This window comes from Netta rufina (genome assembly GCF_964035555.1).
Source record: "Netta rufina genome assembly, chromosome: 15".
Taxonomy (NCBI): Eukaryota; Metazoa; Chordata; class Aves; order Anseriformes; family Anatidae; genus Netta; species Netta rufina.
The window spans coordinates 1,486,400-1,505,239 of NC_140138.1; the positions used below are offsets into that span (position 1 = coordinate 1,486,400).

An 18,840-nucleotide genomic window follows, 5' to 3' on the forward strand; every position below is an offset into this window, starting at 1 on the left:
AAACTTCTAATGAACAATGTTTTTCTAATAATTCACACATGAATTCCTTTGCAACTGTATACCGCAGACCCGTACTAAACCTGAAGAATTGATTTGACCAAGGATTCTTTCTAGATGCTAATTTACTTTGAAAGAAAATGATAACCCATACTACACCTTCAATAATCACAGAATGTAATTTAACAGAGCTTTCCAGAGAATACTGCTAAAATTACTTGCATGGTGTAGTGACAATCTTCTGTGGGATTGTTTAAAACTTTGTTAGGAAAACAGACAATCCCTGCAGTGAATCAGTGGAGACGAGCACTGGTAGAAGGGAAAATTAAAGAAACATTCATCAATTTTAAATTTAAAAGAATAAAACAAACTGTGCATTCTGTTTCTTTATTCAGCAGTATCATTCCATTGCTATTGAAGTCAATTAGCAGCAACAGAGTAGTAAAACAGATAGATAATGCTGGCTAATTCTTGCCTCTCCCACAGAACAGTATTGTCTTTCTTGTAAAAGAACACAGCATACAGTTTTTGCTGGGGCCTTAGAATAAAAAGTTAACAGCTGAGACAATATAAGAACATTATAGAATTACTAAACTCAAACAATCCAACTTGTTGGAAGACCTGTGCTGACAGGTGAAAGAAGAGCTAATACAATAGCTAAAATGAATAATCTGGCAGTCAAAAAGAGGCCAGGCCTCCACTACTGAATACCTGTAACTGCAGTTCTGGAGCTGCTTCTGAGTTAGAAGCTGGCTCTGTTTAAGTTGCTGCTAATTCTCATAAAACCACATTCTCATAAACCATAGTGCCCATTGGTACAGTAAGTGAACTATGTGTCAACTTCAGGTGTGTACAGAATCATTTAATAACTGTATCTCGTGACAGATCTCAAAGAGATTAACTCTCTCTTCTTTGGAGTGGACACTTACCTAAATATTTCAATGTCGTAGGCTATCCACCCAGTTACAGACTGCCCGAGTTTTTAGTACAAGCCTGGTGTACTTACTGACACTGTAAAGTGTTGTTTTAAGGCTACCAAGGTCAAAATATAGCTACCACCATATGAACATCATTGCTTATAAAATATACCTTTCTCTCCTATAATTTGTGTTAATTGCTAATCCTACTGAAAACAGCTCTGGCATATTTTCTGATGCATTACGTATAGTCTTGCTCTAATAGGGCTTACACAGAACTACTTTGCAATTAGTATTTTTAAATGTTCACTTTGGCAGCTTCTGTACTTACTAAAAATATACACTCTGCTTCGGTTAGGTATTTCAGAGAAGCCTACTATGCTGTTATTTGCAGGCTTACGTAATGCTAGTGAGATCTACAAATGACTGATGTATCAGCTCTTCCTTGATCCTTCACTTCACACTTTCCTGCCCGAGTTGTTTCCTTGATGCCTCGCTTCACTGTCCCCCAGTTATTGACCTTCCTGAACGCTTCCCGCTGCCGCTGTCGCTGTCTCGTTCCACTTGTCCTTTACCGCTGCGCCATCCACCTGCAATTCAAAGCACACCCCACAGTTCTTCCCTAACCTTTTACCAAAGACCGAGCCCCCCCGTTACGCTGGTGGTGCCCACAGCACCCTCATCTCCCAAGCCCATCTCCCCGGCGGCGCGGCCCCGGGCCCCTCCGGGGGTGTCCGTGCGGGGCTGCGGACGGCCCCCCAGGCTCCAGCCCAACCCCTGGGCCCCGAGCAGGCCGCGGCCGGGCCCTTTTCCTTGAACCCCCCCCCCCCGCCCGGAGGATGAAGCAGGCGGGGACGGCGCAGCCCGGCCGCCCCTCGCCGCTGCCGGGCGCGCTGTGGGGGTCCCCGCCGCAGGCGCTGGGGGACGACACCGAAGACGTGTCGCTGGACTTAGGCGGCGAGGAGGAGTTAGCGCTGCGGAAAGCCCAAATCAGGTAACGACGGGGGACCGGAGCGGCCCCTTCCCGGGGGTGGGGGACAGGACACGCGTGAGGCAGCACCCGAGCGCCGGGCGGGGAGGCCCGAGGCCTGAGAGGACCGGCAGAGCCCACGGCAGCCGCCTTCTGCTCAGGGCCGGGCACCCGGCACGCTGCGGGGCGGCAGGAGGGCTCCCTCGTCCCCGGCAGCGAGCTCTGGCACTGCTCTGTGCACCCCGCTGAACGGGAGCGTTTGTTTGGGGTGGAAGCAGCAGCTCTTCCCACCAGGGGACGGTGATGCCTGGAATATGACACGTCTGTAGCTCTTACCTGGGAAAGCCATAGAACCCCAACACCCTCGGGGTGAGCTGCCTGCAGCTGGGGACCACACTTTTGTCCTATACGGAGCTTCACCCTTATCCCAGATCACTGCAGTCCATTACAACGTTAATATTCTTGCATGTATAAACAAAGTAAAATAAGAGCTGGACATCTTACCTGAGTTACACAACCAACTGTGCAGCTTCACAGTACGATCAATCAGTTTTTCTAGTGTCTGCTGAAGCCTTACAGCCCTTCCACTGCATTGGACCTCGCAACAGGGCGCGTGCTTGATGAACCAGCCACAGTTAACATGACCAGAACCGCTTTGTTTTCAGTGCATTAGCGGCAGCCCACGGTTTAGATGCAGGTTTGTGTTTTTGTTTGTGTTTTGGTGCAGACTTGGAGCACATGAACAAATGAGACTAAACTGGAAAATACAGCTCCAGGGCATCTTGCACACACCAGCCACAGGTTCAGTCAGTGAGACCAGCCTAGAGCCAGCATGAAGTGAAACTGCTGAAGCATTTATCTGAGGTCCCAAGGTGCACAGCACCAGTTCCTTGGCTGTCGAGATCTGTACTACAGGCTCAGTGAAGTGTTTAGGGTTGTAATAACTGTAGGCCTCTTGCTCACATACTTTCTCAGTAAACAGTCTTCAAAGTCTGACATCAGAACACATTCATTCTGTAATTCATCAGTATTCAACAGTAATTCATGATCTGACTTCCAAAATAAAGCACTATGACTTCTCCAAATAGCTTTTATTGCTAAAACATACCATTCATGGAACTCTTGTGTCCTGTTTGAGATAGCAAGGCCATGTCTGGGGTTGAGAGTTCACAGGAATCCCTCTTCTCCCCCCACCTACCCATCTGCTAGGGTCAGATAAAGCTCCTTTCACTTCAAATGTCACATGTTCAGTTTTTAAGTCAGAAGTAGTTTTTGGAAAGTTTGAGGTTAGTGTGGGCATGATCAGGAAGGAGTAAATGTAAACTTCAGCTGCATGTCATTCTTGCTTGCCCAGGCAAGCACATTTACTACTACAAGCACAACATTTCCATTATAGACTAGTTAATTTCTAGAATAGGCACACAGGAATAACATTCAAATAAAGATATAAACATTAATTCTAATTTAAATGTAATTATATTTCAAATTTATGGAGAATTATAATTACTGTATATATGCATTATTTTTAATTATACATAATAAATAGAATTGTTAAAGTTAATTGTGGCTTGGGCCATACTGCTGTTAGTTGTTTAAAGATGTAGAGGGCCATCACTAATGGAAAAGTTATTTGGAAAACAGATTTTATTCATTCCAGTTTTAAAGGAAGAAGTTACTTAAATGGAATGTCCATTAAATTAATCTGGTTAATTGTCATTTTAAACTAATTAACAGAAACAACTATACAGTACAAGCTTTTGTACCTGGCATGTTACACTTCACTGTGCTTATTACAACTTTCCTCAAAACCCATGTCTTACTGTACAGGCCAAAATCCAGTTCTTTATAGTTCTTGTTCCAAAGTTTCCTTTTATTTCATAATAGAATTGTTTGATAAGAACAAATATCTAACAAAGTTAATGAACATTCATTCAAAAGACCTGTAAACTTCCTTAATTGTACTTCCTCTGTGAAAGGACATTTCTCAGTCATTGCATACTAAGGTTCACTTTGTCTTATGCTATATCTTTTGTTTTGATTTAAAACAAAAAACAACAACAAAAAACCTTCAGAGTTCCCATTCCTGTTTTCAAAATACTTCTGAAAGGCATGAGATCTGTCTCAATTCTACACTGACTGATTTCATGAAATAAGTTTGGAGTGCAGTGGTGAATGCAACCACTAGATTCCTTCATGCACTACCAAAGAAATGGATGAAAGAATGCAGATTTTGTGCCATCTTAGAGGAAGTTTTAACATGAACAACATATCTTTTAGCTGTTGATTGGAGATTGGTTATTGGAAGAATTATCACTTTGGTAATACATCAACATATGAAATAACAGCAGATACAAATACAGATACTGTTACAGACTAGAACTAGTTGTGTTATACTGCATTGTTAGCAAGTATAAAACTGCCCTTCTTGTCCCATAACTTCCTAAGTGCTCTCTGTTGTTTTTTCCAGGCACCCACTGGCCACCTTTTTCCACCTGTTTTTCCGAGTGAGTGCTATTATTACCTACTTGTTCTGTGACTGGTTCAGCAACAGCTTTGTTGCCTGTTTTGTCACAATTCTCCTCCTTCTATCCTTTGACTTCTGGTCAGTTAAGGTAAGATGACCCTGAACAGTAATTACCTTTGGAAGTATTACATGCCATTAAATGAAAACGATAAGGAAGATGTGTACTGAACAGAGTGACAAAAACACTGATCTGTAGATCTATTAAACGTGTCTGACACATTTTATTGAAGACTTTTACATATCTTTAGTCACTGATATAAGTTACACATGGTGAGCAAGTTGCCTTGCCATAGGCAGATTTGTCTGTACACTTTCCGTCTTAGAAAAAATAAATTAACACTAGCTTTCAGTAATGGATTCCCAAGGATGCCCAAAGCTTCAATTCTGTGCCTCGCTGCCAGTGTGCAGGAGCTTCGTGATGCTGCCGGGAGCCCAGCTGAAGCAGCAGTGCCCTCACCATGGGCAGGCAGCTTGGTCAGGCCAGCCTTGAATCCCCTGAGGTTCAAAACAGAACAATGCTTCTGCACTGAAGCGAAGAACTCATTTCTCAGGCATCCTGAAAAAAATGCAGTATTCATCCAGGCACAAAAATGTTGTCTTAATTTGCTTGATTCCAAACTTGTTTATAATTAATCTTTCATTTTCCCTGAATGTTTTTGTTTTGTGTTCTCCTCTCTTACTAAGAATTTATCAGAGGCTTCTCCAAGATACTGACTTTGAAAGGGCACATCCTATAATTTCTTACCTAAATCAATGTTACTGTGCTACTTATCACATGAGGAGAACAGGCCTCTAATTTCTATTAACTCATCCATCATTAGTGACTGTTGTGCACAGGTTGACATAGTTTTTAGAACTAAATTTACTATTTGATAAAATTATTATTTTTTTAAGACATTTGTCTCAATTTTAAATGTTGTCTGACAAGTGAATTGTGCACTTGGTTAATGCAAATAACTGTGTCACCAGAACGTGACAGGAAGACTCCTGGTTGGTTTACGTTGGTGGAACCAGATTGATGAAGACGGAACAAGCCACTGGGTATTTGAAGCAAGAAGGGTAAGAATGATAACAAAAATAGGTTCAGGACAAACAAGAGTGCATATGAAAGCTTGTAAAGCCCATACTAATTCCAATAAAGGAACAAAAATGTAATTGTTACAAAAATGCTCAATATCTACTTTCTTTAGAAGATAAAACAAGTATTCAGCTGCAAGCACACCATGTTGTCAGTTCCTGGAAATATTCAGCTGAGGTCTTGCAACATTTCCATCACACTCATCATCAGAATAAATATTCATATCATGGTTCTATATATGACATTTCTGGTAGTTCTATTTTAATTTCAAGTGAGAACACCTTGTAATAAACACATCTTCCCTTAGTTAATTACAAAAGGGAATTCTCATCAGGAAAGAGCTAGGTTGAAAGCAAGGCTGAATAGTTCAAGTTCAGTTTTTAAAAGTTTTTTTTTTAAGTTTTATTTGTGCTCAGGGAATATGCTGGGCTGTAGTACCTGGATCACAGAGCATTCCAACACTGCTAGTACTTGCCCAACACCCTGAGCAAAAATAGACAAACAAAAACCCAAATTAAAAAAAAAAAAGGCACTTGGCAGTGCCTTCAGGGTCAAGATTAAACAGTTTTCATGTTGGTTTCCTAACATTGTCCAAAGTCCCATTGAGGCAAGCGGCTTGTAGAACAGCACTTGAAGTGCTGCTGACAGGGATGTCCCTTTTTCACAGACCCAGCTGTGCACACACCCCAAGTGCAGAGTCCAGCATAAAACACTGAAGGTGCAGGTCTGGAGCCCTGCCACAGCCAGTGTGGCTGCACGCAAGTAAGAAGCTAAGAGATGCCAGCTTTCTGCCTGTAAGCCACATGAAATTGGGAATACAGGAAAGTCTGCAGGAAAGCAGAGAAGCTAGAAGACCTCCAGAGTATCTTAGTTACGTTGATCTGTGGCAGCAAGCAAGAACTTTCTTAGATCTTAAAAGCAAGGGTGTTCATGAGATCACCTCCTGACCGCAGTATTACTGTAAAATGAGTAAACATGTTCCCTAGTTCACTTACTACAGTTTGTTAATTCCAGTCTGGAAGTACAAAGTCAACTTACTCCTATGGGCTCAAGGCTTCCAAAACTTGTAGCAAATAGTTTGATACTATGTTCTATACTATGAAAATCATAGTATAGCATGTAATTAGGGTGGACTGTACTTGGTCATGGCTTGTCCATAACTGCTTTATCGTTTACAAGCTCCAGAATACACACAATCAATCATCTTACTTTCCAGAGTTCCCACCTCCCTTCCCAGTTCTCTGGCAGCTTTTTGAAATCTCTTCCTCTAGGGAGTGGATCTGCTTAGAAATATTCCAAGTCACTCGCTAACAACAAGCGGCCAATTCCTGGTGCACTGCTACTGGGACAGCAGTTCAACCTAGAATTTTTTTTTTATTTATATTTTTTAGGGGGCTGCAGCCTTTTGTAATCTTGCTCATCAAGTTAATTAGTTCTTTCAGGTGTGGAGTTCTGAGGTGCACTGAGATTTTTATTCCCCTGCATAGTTTGTGCTAATACCCTGCTGGGTAATTTGTCAGTAGTTCTAGATACAGGTGATGAAGCTCTTCTACTGACTCAGAACATCTTTCTTTTTCTGTAATTGTGAAGGCACAGACCTCACTGGTTTAGAGTGTATTTTGAAAAATTAGTCACTTGCTAATTAATGCATCTTCAGGATTTTCTTTGGTGCAATAGAGTAGCTTAACCATGTTTGCTGGATACCACCATCTGTCTAACATGGGATGGATAGATGAATCTTATTTTCACACAGAGAACTCTAGGTACTGAACTAAGAGTCTTTTCAGTTTTCAAACTCCACAGTTTTCCTTTCCTGCTCAGAAGCTCATATTTCAGAAGGTAGCACTGGTAATAGTTGAATGGCCTGATGTTTGGTGTGTGATTTTGAATTCTGTTCTCCCAGGAAGGATCAAAACCTTCTGAGCAAATTTCTGCTTGGTTTCTCTTAAGTGCTTGGAGCTAACAGTGATCCTTTTGAGTTGTGCTGACTAGAAGAAATCCACAACCTTTTTTTTTTTTTTTTGCAGCCTGCCTTGAGGCTTTTGGTCTCCCTGAAGAATGCAAATAGAGCACCTTGAATGATGAGAGGCGCCAGCAGTTGCTGTGGTGCCTAACAGTAGCGTTAGGCATTTTGAAGCTACATCTTAATTTATCAAATATCAATAGACATCATAAGCAAGACTGAACTGTTAGTTTACATAATATAAAACTAAGCATCACACCAGGTTTAAATTAAATTTAAATTAAATTTAAATTAAGCTATATGTGTTTTTATAAAAAGTGTAGAAATGGACACTTTTATGAGAATTTCATTGTCTGAACTGGAACCAACTGATCAATCCTGTGTGCATCTTTAAAGTTTGCTTGTTAGCACTTGGAATAGATACTCATTGCCACATTAGATATTATAGTTGTTTTCTGATACTACACTAATTTTTTTCCCAGTGCTTTTGACTTTTGATCATGGCACAAGTCACAAAACTACTCCTCAGACTGCAAAATACTCACACTGAAGTTCTGCTTGTAACACTGTCGTCTGTTTCACATGTCTCTGAGCCCCTGGTAAAGTTTGAATCTAATATCAAATTTAACTTAGTCTTTCTGAAGTTTAACAGCAATGGCTAGCATGCAGAACTTTTGACTACAAAATACTATTAATCTGTAGCATTAGTGGCAACTACCTTTGACAAAACGAATGGATTATCTAATAAGTGAGAACAGGAAAAAGAAAACAGTGCATTTTGAAAAGAAAATACTGTCATGTACAGTAGGGCAGCACGCAGAAAATTTGGCATCAGTGACTTCTCTTCCTATTGAAACCACCCTGTCTGTATGCATATAATATATGAAATTTGGGTAAACAAGTAGTTTTGTCCATTCCTCCTCCTCCACTGATTTGTTACTTATTATGGGTTTTGTCTTTGTGACTAAAAGTTTCAGTAATTTTCTTGCTAGGTGTCTATGACAGCTGCCTCAACTGAAGCTGAAGCTCGAATCTTTTGGCTTGGCCTCATTATCTGTCCAGTCATTTGGACTGTATTTTTCTTCAGCACCTTGTTTTCCCTGAAGCTGAAATGGCTGGTAAGTCTGGCATTACTGAATGAGCTACAGCAGACAACTAATGTTAATTGAGGGAAAACCCAGATCTGTAGTTTTGCAACAGTCTTTGTACCAAAATCTACAACTCTACAACTCTACAAAATCTACTCCTCTACAAGAGGAGTTTTCTGCAATCAAGCCCTGCAATCCAGAATGGATCATTTTTAGCATCACTTTTACTAGGTTAGCAACTGTAGCTACAATTAGCTACTTCAATTAGCTACTTCAATTAGCTCCAGTAAAGCATCTTAAGTAGTTGACAGAATTGCAACCTCATTTTTAACTGTAGCATTTTACTTTTCTCCAACTTCTTTATTGACATCAAAAGATACTAGTGGGAAAGAACAAAAAGTGAACCAGAAGTGCTGGCTTTCAGGTTTTCACATCTCCTCAGGACTCGAATGTTATTAGCTCTTAAAAGTAAGGATTTTAGATTTCTGGTATCATTCCCGTTTGAATGGACCAGTATGAAAGCACTTAAAAATCTTGATAAATTAAGATATAACTATATAGTTTATAATTATTGCATTTATAAGTCATCCATTCTACGAAGGACAAGCAAAACATTACACATTTTTCTAAATAGAAATTGTACCCCATATATTGTATTATGCTGATGCTTTGTCTATGAAATTTGTTTTCCTCTGTAAATTTTTCTATTGTGCTTGCATAATCACCATAGAATACATTTCATCAAGTTCTGAACTGTGCAAAGTACAATTTTATTATTAAAGATATAAAGCATCTTGCATACCCGCTGCTACAGAACAAATAATAACCAAGATTACATTTCGTTAGTAAATGAAATGGGAAATTCAGATAATGGGTATGAATCTATTGCAAATCATTAACTGCTTTCTTAAGCCCCAAGTGGCATAACTATACAAACAATAGTTAAAATTAAACCAGCTGTCTTCCTTCACAGCTCCACCTTTAGTTTTGAAAAACAGATTGTTTGCTAAGCAAAGAGCTAGCTGGAGAAGGAACCTAAGCTAGCGCAGAAGATGCAGGTTGTTCAGGTGTTTGTAAAACCACGTTACCAAATGAAAATTTGATAGCTTCCAGGAAATTAAGACAAACATTATTTTACCAGTTAATTAATTGGATTTTGCCTGCTGCTAAGCCTCTAGCACCATGAAAGGACCTACTCATTTACACTGCCTGCTAACGATGGATATTGATATACATCTGTTGATGCTATTTGTAAATCTTCAAGTTACAGGATCTTTTGTGTAATAAGGCATTTGGCAGCTAAACCTGTCTGCAGGCCTGCTGTGTGTTTGGATGTGAAGCTCTTAGATACAATCGGGCTTAAAAGATGAAATGATTATGAAATTGATCAAATAGGTGCTTTTTTGTATAGGTGCTCTTAGGAAAGTAATGAAGTTTTTCAAAATGCAGAATTACCTCAGCTAGAAAAAAAAAAAAAAGCTACACAATTTTGATTAAAAAGGCATTTTGCAGAAAGGGACTACAATGTTTAGTACGGTTGGATCTCTTTTACGGTCCTTCGTTATTTGAAGGGACATTCCTTTCTTACAGCATTTTTGTGTAGAGCAAGCGTATATATTCTAATGCATAGTCTACGTATATGGCAGTATATTTGTCCCAGCCAATCTTTTGTTTGTCCGCAGGCTCTTGTGATAGCTGGGATTTCCCTTCAAACTGCTAATTTATATGGATACATCCACTGCAAATTAGAGGGACAAAAAAGCATCAGCAGAATAACTTCGAGATTTTTTGTCACAGCAGATATTCCCAAGAGTAAGTACCAAGCTGGACTGTCAGCTATAAACCAAGAGGTATCAAATGCTGACCTGTTGGTTTTGGCTTTTCCTGGTATTAGTTCCTAATGTAGATTCTGACAGGGTTACCTTGATTCTCCAATAAGCCATTCTTGTGCGTTCTCAGAGGGGCTGTACCCCATAGCAGTCTGCTCTGTACTCACGAGCCTTGCTGAAGCTTCACAACTGAGCTGCTTGCAAGGTCCATGAAGAATTTCCTCTAAGTTAAACCTTCAGCATGATGCTTTCTGAGGTACTGTAATGCCTAGGCACAGCTGGAAGAACAGTCTTAAACCCTGAGACTTCCACCAGCCTTTTCCGTTTATGATTCCTACATAATGGGTTATGGTCACACCTGCCTTTCCTGTGTTCATTCTGCAGGACAGACAAGAATTTCAGATGACTGCATTGAAGAACATGGAAAGACGGGCACTAGATAGTCATTTAAGGAAATAATAAAAAGACAACCGGTAAAAATACTGATTTATGAAAGCTGTTTTACATATTAAGTTACTGAAATGAAGCTCTTCTGTAATTATACCTGCATGAAATAATGATTTTGTCATTTGTGTCTTCAGACTAAAAGGATTATAGCCTTTGGTAAAGACTCTACTTACTTCAAAATAAGACTTTCACCAAAAGGCAGTTTGCACAGGCATGAGAACAGTGCTTGTGGTTTACACAGGACTTTCATGAGCAGACCTGTCCTTGAGAAAAAACTGTGAACTAACCTGAAACTATTGGATTGTCCTGAGAATATAATCAAAAGACAATGATCACTTGTTTCATTTTCAAACTACAGTTAATAAAATGAAATTACCTTTTCCTCTTGTAGACATCACTGATTTCTCAGAGCTGATTCTGCAGTAAAAAGCGAAATTACAATCGTAAAGGGCCACTTGGTTATTTAAGATACCAAAAATTATTTTTTTTCTGTATTCAGGCTTAAGATCTAGTAGAAGAAAAAAAATCTTGCAGCAAGTTCACAGTGCACTTGTGTGGAGCAGCCACAGTTAAGTAATTAAAATATATTTATTTTATTCAATACCTGTAATAAAATATTGTATTTATGCTGTAATCATAGCTGCCTAAACTCCAGCAGGTTTTTATTTTAAAACTGATGCCAATAATAAAAGAAGACATAACTTCAACAATTCTACTCAAAATATAGATCTTTTACACTGAAAGAAAAAAATACTTATGGGATGTTTTGCAATAAGAATGTGGGCGTTACAATTAATCCAAGTGCAGAGGGTAGGGCGAAGCCTACTACACATGCATATTAGATTCTTCAGATACAACATCCCAACATCAGTGAAATGTATTTTATGTTCAACTTTGTGAACAGAATCTTGCATACAGATGTTTTCAAAAGTCAACTTCATATTCATGTTATTAGTATGGTGACATTGAATTCAGATTACACCTTTGTAACACAGATGTACGTGTTTGTTTGTTTGTTTTGTTTTGTTTTAAACTTTATAGCAAGCTTTGAGATGCCTGTGAACTTCAAGGAAATTGAAGTTCAATTATGGAAATAAAAGCCTAGGGCAAAGACATTAATAATAAGAATTTATTTGCAATATACAAAAAGAATACATTCCTTCTATTAAATCAAGGCATAAGTTACTTTTCTATAATTACACATGAAATACATTTTTACTTCACTCATAGTTAGATAATCTTTTCTTCTTGAGTATGTTGTAGATCACAGTATTCCTGAATCCCTGGAGAGACAAGGGAGAAAGTAATACAGATAACACCTCAGTTGCATATCAGGCATCAGCCTGTCTCCTATCAGTACAAATATCACAGTTTAGGCCTTAATCAGCACTAAAGGGCCTTAGGAATGTCCCCAACTGTTGGTATTTAAAAAACTGTGTGTCATCTGCTCTTAAGGGTGTGTGTTTTTTTTTGTGTAATTACATTTAGAGTGAAGGCAATAATTAGCCAGCTATATCTTACTCAGTAAGCTCCCCTCAACAGGCATGCTGAACAACTGCTTAAGAGCAAGCATATACACATCTTTTCTGAAAATTAATGACTTACACTAAACATTGAAACTGGTTATTAAATACAATTTAGTTATTGCTTTATAAGCCTATCATAACTGGTGAACAAAAGTAAGCATTGTACTTGTGTATGTTACTTTCAGAATTGCTATACATATGTACTGTGCTTCTTTTAATAGTATGTGGCAGAATAACATAATTTTGTTTAACACCTTTATGCACTGCCAAAGGAAACGCTCAGAATGGAAAGGATTCACTTGCACTGAGATTTCCAGACTTACTCTGAATGATGTTCCTGTAAGATGATGTAGCTGGAGACTCAGGTGCTTCAGACAAGAAAGACTGACCTTTGTCACAACTTTTTCCTTAAAGGACAGGGAAAAACATGAAAACATACCAAGAGAAAAATTAAAGAAGAACTTGTCTTATTTTAAACTTCATCCTACTAGAAGTTATACCCTTCCAATGAGCCACTTAATCTATTCCTTCTAAGAAGTCATTGTGTCAGTAATACAACAGCTTAGCTTTACAAAGGAACACTATCAATAGAAAATTTCAGTCGTTATTTTGAAAGTACTGAACTGTTCCTTATGCCATTAAATCAAGTGTTAATTTCTAATAGGTGGTGGGTAAAGAACCAAGCCATCCCACAATCCACAAGAGGATTTGAGTCATGCCAGTAACATTGGGTAAAGCACTAATTTTAGCGCGTAGTATTTACAAGATGTTATTATTGGTAGTGGTTATGAATTTATTAATTCTGTACTTTCACATAATTACACTGAAGAGAAAGACACAGTGTACTTAGAATACAATTATACAGCTTCAGAGGTATATGATATAACCTTTATCAAAATGAAATTTCATGTTAAGTAAGTTATCCTAGCACTTTTCTCTTTTCACACCATGCTGTGTCACACTTCCAGTAACTTTTGATTCAAATAAAAATTCTATCTGAAAGCAGCTATTTACCCAAGAGACAAAAATGTTTAACGTTCCAATTTACCAGTGTCTAGGTCAGGCTTTCAAAGTTATAAATTCAGTACAAGATGAACAATTTGTTTTAAATGTAGTGCAATATGGTGACTTTACCTATTTGAGGATCTAGAGGCACTTTACCCAGGAGGGAAACGTTTAAGTTCTGGCACATTTTCTCTGCACCTCCAGTAGTTGGGGGAAAGATCTGAGATTCATTCTAGGAAAACATGAGTTAAAATACTGCAATTTAGAGTATACGGCATTTTTAGAGAAATGTTTTATATGCAAACAACATCAAGATAAAGAAGTGCTGTAAGATACAGCTAGCTTTACCTTACATTTTGGACATATAAAGCCACTCATATTTTCCACAACACCTATGATTGGCAGTTTCACTTTATGACAGAAGTTGATCTCCTTCCGAACATCCTGAAGTGATACTTCCTACAAACATTAGAAAACACTGCTACTTTGAATGTAATAATTTGATGCTGAAGCTACTAAGTTAATCCTTAGAACTATGTTAAAGTTTATAATCAATTATTACTGTCTCTTCATATTTTGAAGAACAAACTTATACTATGTAGTCCAGCAAAAAAAAATCTCAGAATAACAGTAGAACAGGCTAAAACTGTTCTAGCCTACAGAATGTGGTTTTATTTTGGAAGCTGACTTGACTCTAGTGTAGATTCAGCCATACCTATGTTTTATCTCTCATATTCATCTTCAATCACTAGTTCTTTAAAATGGAACTTTCTCACATGTTCAGTTTACAGAAAGATCCTTGGCATCGTCAACAGCAGAGAAAGACAAGAACCTCTAGGCTTACACTTAATTTTTTCAAGTTACATTTTAAATAGCTTATCATCCCCTCAGAGTTTTTGCATATGTGCCTGACCTCATTTAGTTCTCCTTTTTCCTTCTCCTTTCCTCAACACCTATCTGTTATTGTCCTCAGCATTCCATTTCCTTTACATTTTATATTCTTTTGAGTGTTGTGAAAACACTTGGTGTTTTCTGCTAGCGTTATCTCCTATTTCTTTCCAAACCAGGGATTAAAACCAATGTTTTAATTTGATATCTTTTAAGTTTCATCTCTCCACAGTCAGATTTTTCTTTTAAGAACAAGTATCACAGAAATGTGCCTAATTTCCATTTGCAAGTCAGGTTTTCCTTGAGATTGTAAGTCTGTGTGACCTTCCCCTACTCCCTCTGACTTATGCAAAGGCCTAAACTTCTTACTGACTTCTGAACATTAAGCTATTGGGAATTACGAATTCCCAGCTATGCCAACTTTATTCTCAAAGAAGAAAGTGAAATACTGCATTTCACTTCACATTTCAGATCACAGCTGTTGTTGGTGAACAGATACGTGGTTTAGTGGCTCATTCAGATGGATGCCTCAGTGGAGTACGGGGTCTAACTCATAAAGCAGCCACCTGTAGGCACAAGGTCAGTCACTTCCCTCAGATTTTGTACCATCCTTTCTCTGAAGTTAAATACAGATTCTAAATCAAGGAACTGCCATGATGTTTCAATCAATGAAAATTAAGTTCTCTTACCTGAGGGGTAGTGATTATAACAGCGCCATCTACATGCGATGCACCAAGATACTGCACAATAGACAAGTGTTCGTCTGATGTTCCTGGAGGCGTATCTATTATCAAGTAGTCAATTTCACCCCAATCCACATCGCGAAGAAATTGCTTGATCAGCCCTAGAAGAAAGGATTAGAATGTGCGATGAATAGAAAAGAAACAAAAACAAAACAAAACAAAACAACAACAACAAACAAACGAACTTAGTGTATTTCAAGCTTTAGAGACTACTTCAAGTTTTAGAATCTAGGTATTCAGATTCTTCTGACTACAGCCAATTTAAGTACAGAAATGCTTGCTTTGCCAAAGCTTAAAAAAAAATATGCTCATGCAAAAACTGACTCAAACTAATGTACTTATTTAAAGGTTACTTAGATACCTTTATTTATGACAATAAAATAAAATGCTCGGAGCTGTATGTTTGTCTTCAGAATGATGCAGTTCTATACATGTAATGAACATCACAAAAAAACAACTTCTCCACGTTTCCAATTTTGTAATAATTCTTCTCAGTCAATGTATTTTGTAATTCATCACACCATAACTAAAGCATCTAAGGTTGAGGAATCCTGGACCATTACAGCATTTATTATTAGTGCAGTTTGAGTAAATTTCAGCAAAGCATTACATTTGTTTTCATTTGATTTCACCTTCTTGACAATCATTTTACAATAGTTTCAACAATTAGATAGATTCCGCTCCTATGATTTATTGTCTTGAGAGGAAAAAGCAACTAGAAGTGAGACTTACAAAAATAATTTCCTTTGCAATACTAAAATCTGTCTCTGTTACTACAGATTCATAATGAGCACAGACCTTTTATGACCTACTTTTTTAAGCTGAACATGTTCATTTGATGAAGTTAGAAGGTACTACAATTTACAAAACCATGAAACAACATTACCCACTGGTTTAACTGAATTATTTACTGTTGTTTCTTTTACTGTAGCTTGCTATATTGTGCAATTTATGCTATTAGACAAGTAAGTTCATCATTTGATATTCAGTCTTTTAACTACATAAATTATTGCTGAAAACACCTTATACGTACCATTTTTTTTTGGTCCTCTCCAGATGACAGCATCATCAGGACTACTGAGCAAGAACCCCACTGACATGACACTTAAGTTTTCTTCAACATACTAAAAGAGAAGAGAAACTTAGTAGAGAATACTGAACAGTAGAGAAAGAGCAGAGAAACCAACTCTAAACAGTCTTGTAGAAAAAGCAGCTTGAGGGGGGGGAAAAAGATTAAAAAACAACAGCAGAGAACCTTATTCTACCCTTTTAACAAACGGCTTTAAAGACTGCGTAGGTTTTTCTGCAACTCTCCCCAACTACATTCATAGATTGACAAAAAACTAGTTCTACTAAGTGTTACAGTGTTTGATGGAATCCCTGCGAGCAGTGTAAGGACAAAAGCAGTTCTCCCTCTCAGCATCAAGCTGTCTTATTAGCAGGACTCACACTGAATGTGGTCTTTAGAAACCAACAAACCACCCAACCTGGCATTTTCCCTGCATTTTGTGAAGATTAATGAGTTTTTTTTTGGGGGGGATGTAAGATCTGTCCATCGCTGAAAGGCTGGCATACTGTACATGTATAGCTGCATAATAGTCAAATACAAATATCAAGTAACCAATATTTATCGCCAATAGCATAGCAGAAAAGCCTATAAAGCAACAGAAATACAGTAATAAAGCCATTTTAAAAATACAGTATTATGATTAACAAAAGAAATTTAACACTGATATAACATATAGCCAGATTCTTTAGAATCTGCATATGTAATTAAGAAAAGAATTAATAGAGTAAGTATCCTCCGCTTCTCCCCATCCTTAAACATAGTACAAATTCACAGGGCAAACTCATTTTGAAACAACTGCACCAACTTACCACTGGTGACCATCCAGATCCACTCTGATGAACCTGAAAATTGAAGTGATACATACAAAGCTACATTAGAAAAAATTGCAAAAGTTACACAGAGGATGAACCTACGTCAAAACTGGATAAACAGATATCTTGCCCATGGGAGCAATGCCACTTCACTGGAACAGCTGAATTAAATAGTGCAGAAAGGCCAGATCTCCATTAATAAGTGAACTGCTTAACTCCTGCAGAAAATTCCCCTGTGATTTTATGTATTTATATGAAACATTCCAGGTTGGTAAAGAGCACCAGGCCTACATTACTGACGTTAACTGCTCACGTGTATCACAGAATCACAGAACTGAAGGGGTTGGAAGGGACCTCAAAAGATCATCAGGTCTAACCCCCCTGCCAAAGCAGGTTCCTTAGAGCAGGTTGCCCAGGTAGGCGTCCAGACAGGCCTTAAATATCTCCAGAGAAGGAGACTCCACAGCCTCCCTCCCTGGGCAGCCTGTTCCAGTGCTCCGTCACCCTCACCGTGAAGAAATTCTTTTGCATGTTGGTGCGGAACTTCCTATGCACCATCTTGTGACCATTACTCCTTGTCCTGTCCCCACAAACCACTGAAAAGAGGCTGGCCAAATCCCTCTGTCTCCCACACCTCAAGTATTTATACACACTGATGAGATCCCCTCTCAGTCTTCTTTTGTCCAGGCTGAACAGACCCAGGTCTCTCAGCCTTTCCTCATAAGGAAGATGCTCCAGGCCCTGTATCATCTTTGTGGCCCTCCGCTGGACTGTTTCCAGGAGATCCTTGTCTTTTTTGTACTGGGGAGCCCAGGACTGGACACAGTATGGGGTAGATATGTGATAGATATGGAGCAAAAGCTGGTTTGCAGAACCGAAAGACACACAACTCTTTCACAAACTAAATCATGCCAAACTCACCCATTTCCTCTAATTTCCCTGCCTACTGTCACACGTTTCCCAGTAAACATTAAGACTTCAATCTATGTAAAACTGAAACATGGATGAAAAAATGGGAATGCTTTTCAACCAGACATTTGAGCCCTCCCTACAGAAGCAATATGAGCATACCTGCTCTCCTTCCAGACCCATCATCTTCGGGATTGACGGCCCACAGATGTCTATATCCAGCAGAGCAACCTGGAAAACAAAGCACCGCAGCCCCCTGGGAACGAGCTGGCACGGGGCCGCTTTCGAGGGCCGGGTCGGGGAGCGGAAAGCTCCGCGCAGCGGGCACGGTCAGAGCCCTGGGGAGAAGCGGCAGGGCCGGGGGCAGTCACAGCCCTGCCTGCAGCTCGGGACACAGCCCCGTGGCGCCCGGCGCCACCCACCTGCTTGCTCTCGTCCGCCGCCAGCCCGTGGGCCAGGAGGGCACTGAAAGTGCTCTTGCCCACGCCGCCCTTGCCGGACAGGACCAGCACCACGTGCTTCACACACCGCAGCCGCTCCCGCAGCGCCGCCGCCTCCGCTGCGGGGTGGCACGGCCGCGGTCAGCCACCACCGGCCCCGCCCCCGTCCGGTTAGCCCCGCCCCCGGCGCGGCCTAGCCCCACCCCCCCCCCAAGGCCTCCCTCACCCGGGTCCGGGCCGGCGGCGCCGGCAGCGCACAGCTTCTGGTTGGGGCATCCCTGGCAAGCGGCGGCCCGGCCCGCCTGGGCACTGCCGGTCCCCGGGCAGTCTGCAACGGACAAGGAGAGCTGGGACGCGGGCACCGGCGGCGGTCACAGCCCCAGCCCACCCGCCGCGCCCCTCACCCTCCGGCTGCGGCCCGCCCGCGGCGTCCGCCATGGCGTCCACCGCGCGTCACATCCGCCGGGCGCCGCAGGGGCGGTGCTGCAGCGGGGCGCGTGCGCGGGCGGGCGGAGCTGAGGCCGAGAGGGGAGGTTCCGGGACTGAGGAGACGGAGGTGGGGGAGCGGCCGGGCTTAGGGCCCGCGCTCCGTGTTGGAGCCCCCGGTGGCCGCTCGCGAGGGCCCCAAACAGAGC

General features: G+C 40.3%; 2 protein-coding genes across 2 annotated transcripts; one reads left to right on the plus strand and one right to left on the minus strand.

Moving 5' to 3' along the window:
• Positions 1-1,753: 1,753 nt before the first annotated feature.
• On the plus strand, positions 1,754-11,337 carry TVP23A (trans-golgi network vesicle protein 23 homolog A; the record flags this gene model as incomplete). The annotated part of the gene is made up of 6 exons (XM_084296140.1): positions 1,754-1,908; positions 4,352-4,496; positions 5,378-5,467; positions 8,442-8,567; positions 10,220-10,349; positions 10,751-11,337. 6 exons carry the CDS (start codon positions 1,754-1,756, stop codon positions 10,807-10,809), a joined length of 705 nt encoding a protein of 234 aa, XP_084152266.1. The 3' UTR covers positions 10,810-11,337.
• A 591-nt stretch (positions 11,338-11,928) lies between these two features.
• Positions 11,929-18,678, minus strand: NUBP1 (NUBP iron-sulfur cluster assembly factor 1, cytosolic). The gene is made up of 11 exons (XM_084295991.1): positions 18,610-18,678; positions 18,432-18,533; positions 18,188-18,324; positions 17,928-17,996; positions 16,854-16,886; positions 16,009-16,099; positions 14,922-15,076; positions 13,693-13,803; positions 13,474-13,576; positions 12,663-12,746; positions 11,929-12,096 (listed from the first exon to the last, which is right to left on the minus strand). Exons 1-11 carry the CDS (start codon positions 18,641-18,643, stop codon positions 12,044-12,046), a joined length of 972 nt encoding a protein of 323 aa, XP_084152117.1. The 5' UTR covers positions 18,644-18,678; the 3' UTR covers positions 11,929-12,043.
• Between the last annotated feature and the right edge of the window lie 162 nt (positions 18,679-18,840).

Excerpts from the sequence above, each read along its gene's own strand:
- NUBP1 (XM_084295991.1), bottom strand. The coding sequence starts at position 18,643 with ATGGCGGACGCCGCGGGCGGGCCGCAGCCGGAGG. Across the intron at positions 17,997-18,187 it reads CGGCGGACGAGAGCAAGCAG|GTTGCTCTGCTGGATATAGA; the intron begins GTGGGTGGCGCC and ends TTTGTTTTCCAG. Across the intron at positions 15,077-16,008 it reads GAGAGGACCAAAAAAAAATG|GGCTGATCAAGCAATTTCTT; the intron begins GTACGTATAAGG and ends CCTTTCTTCTAG.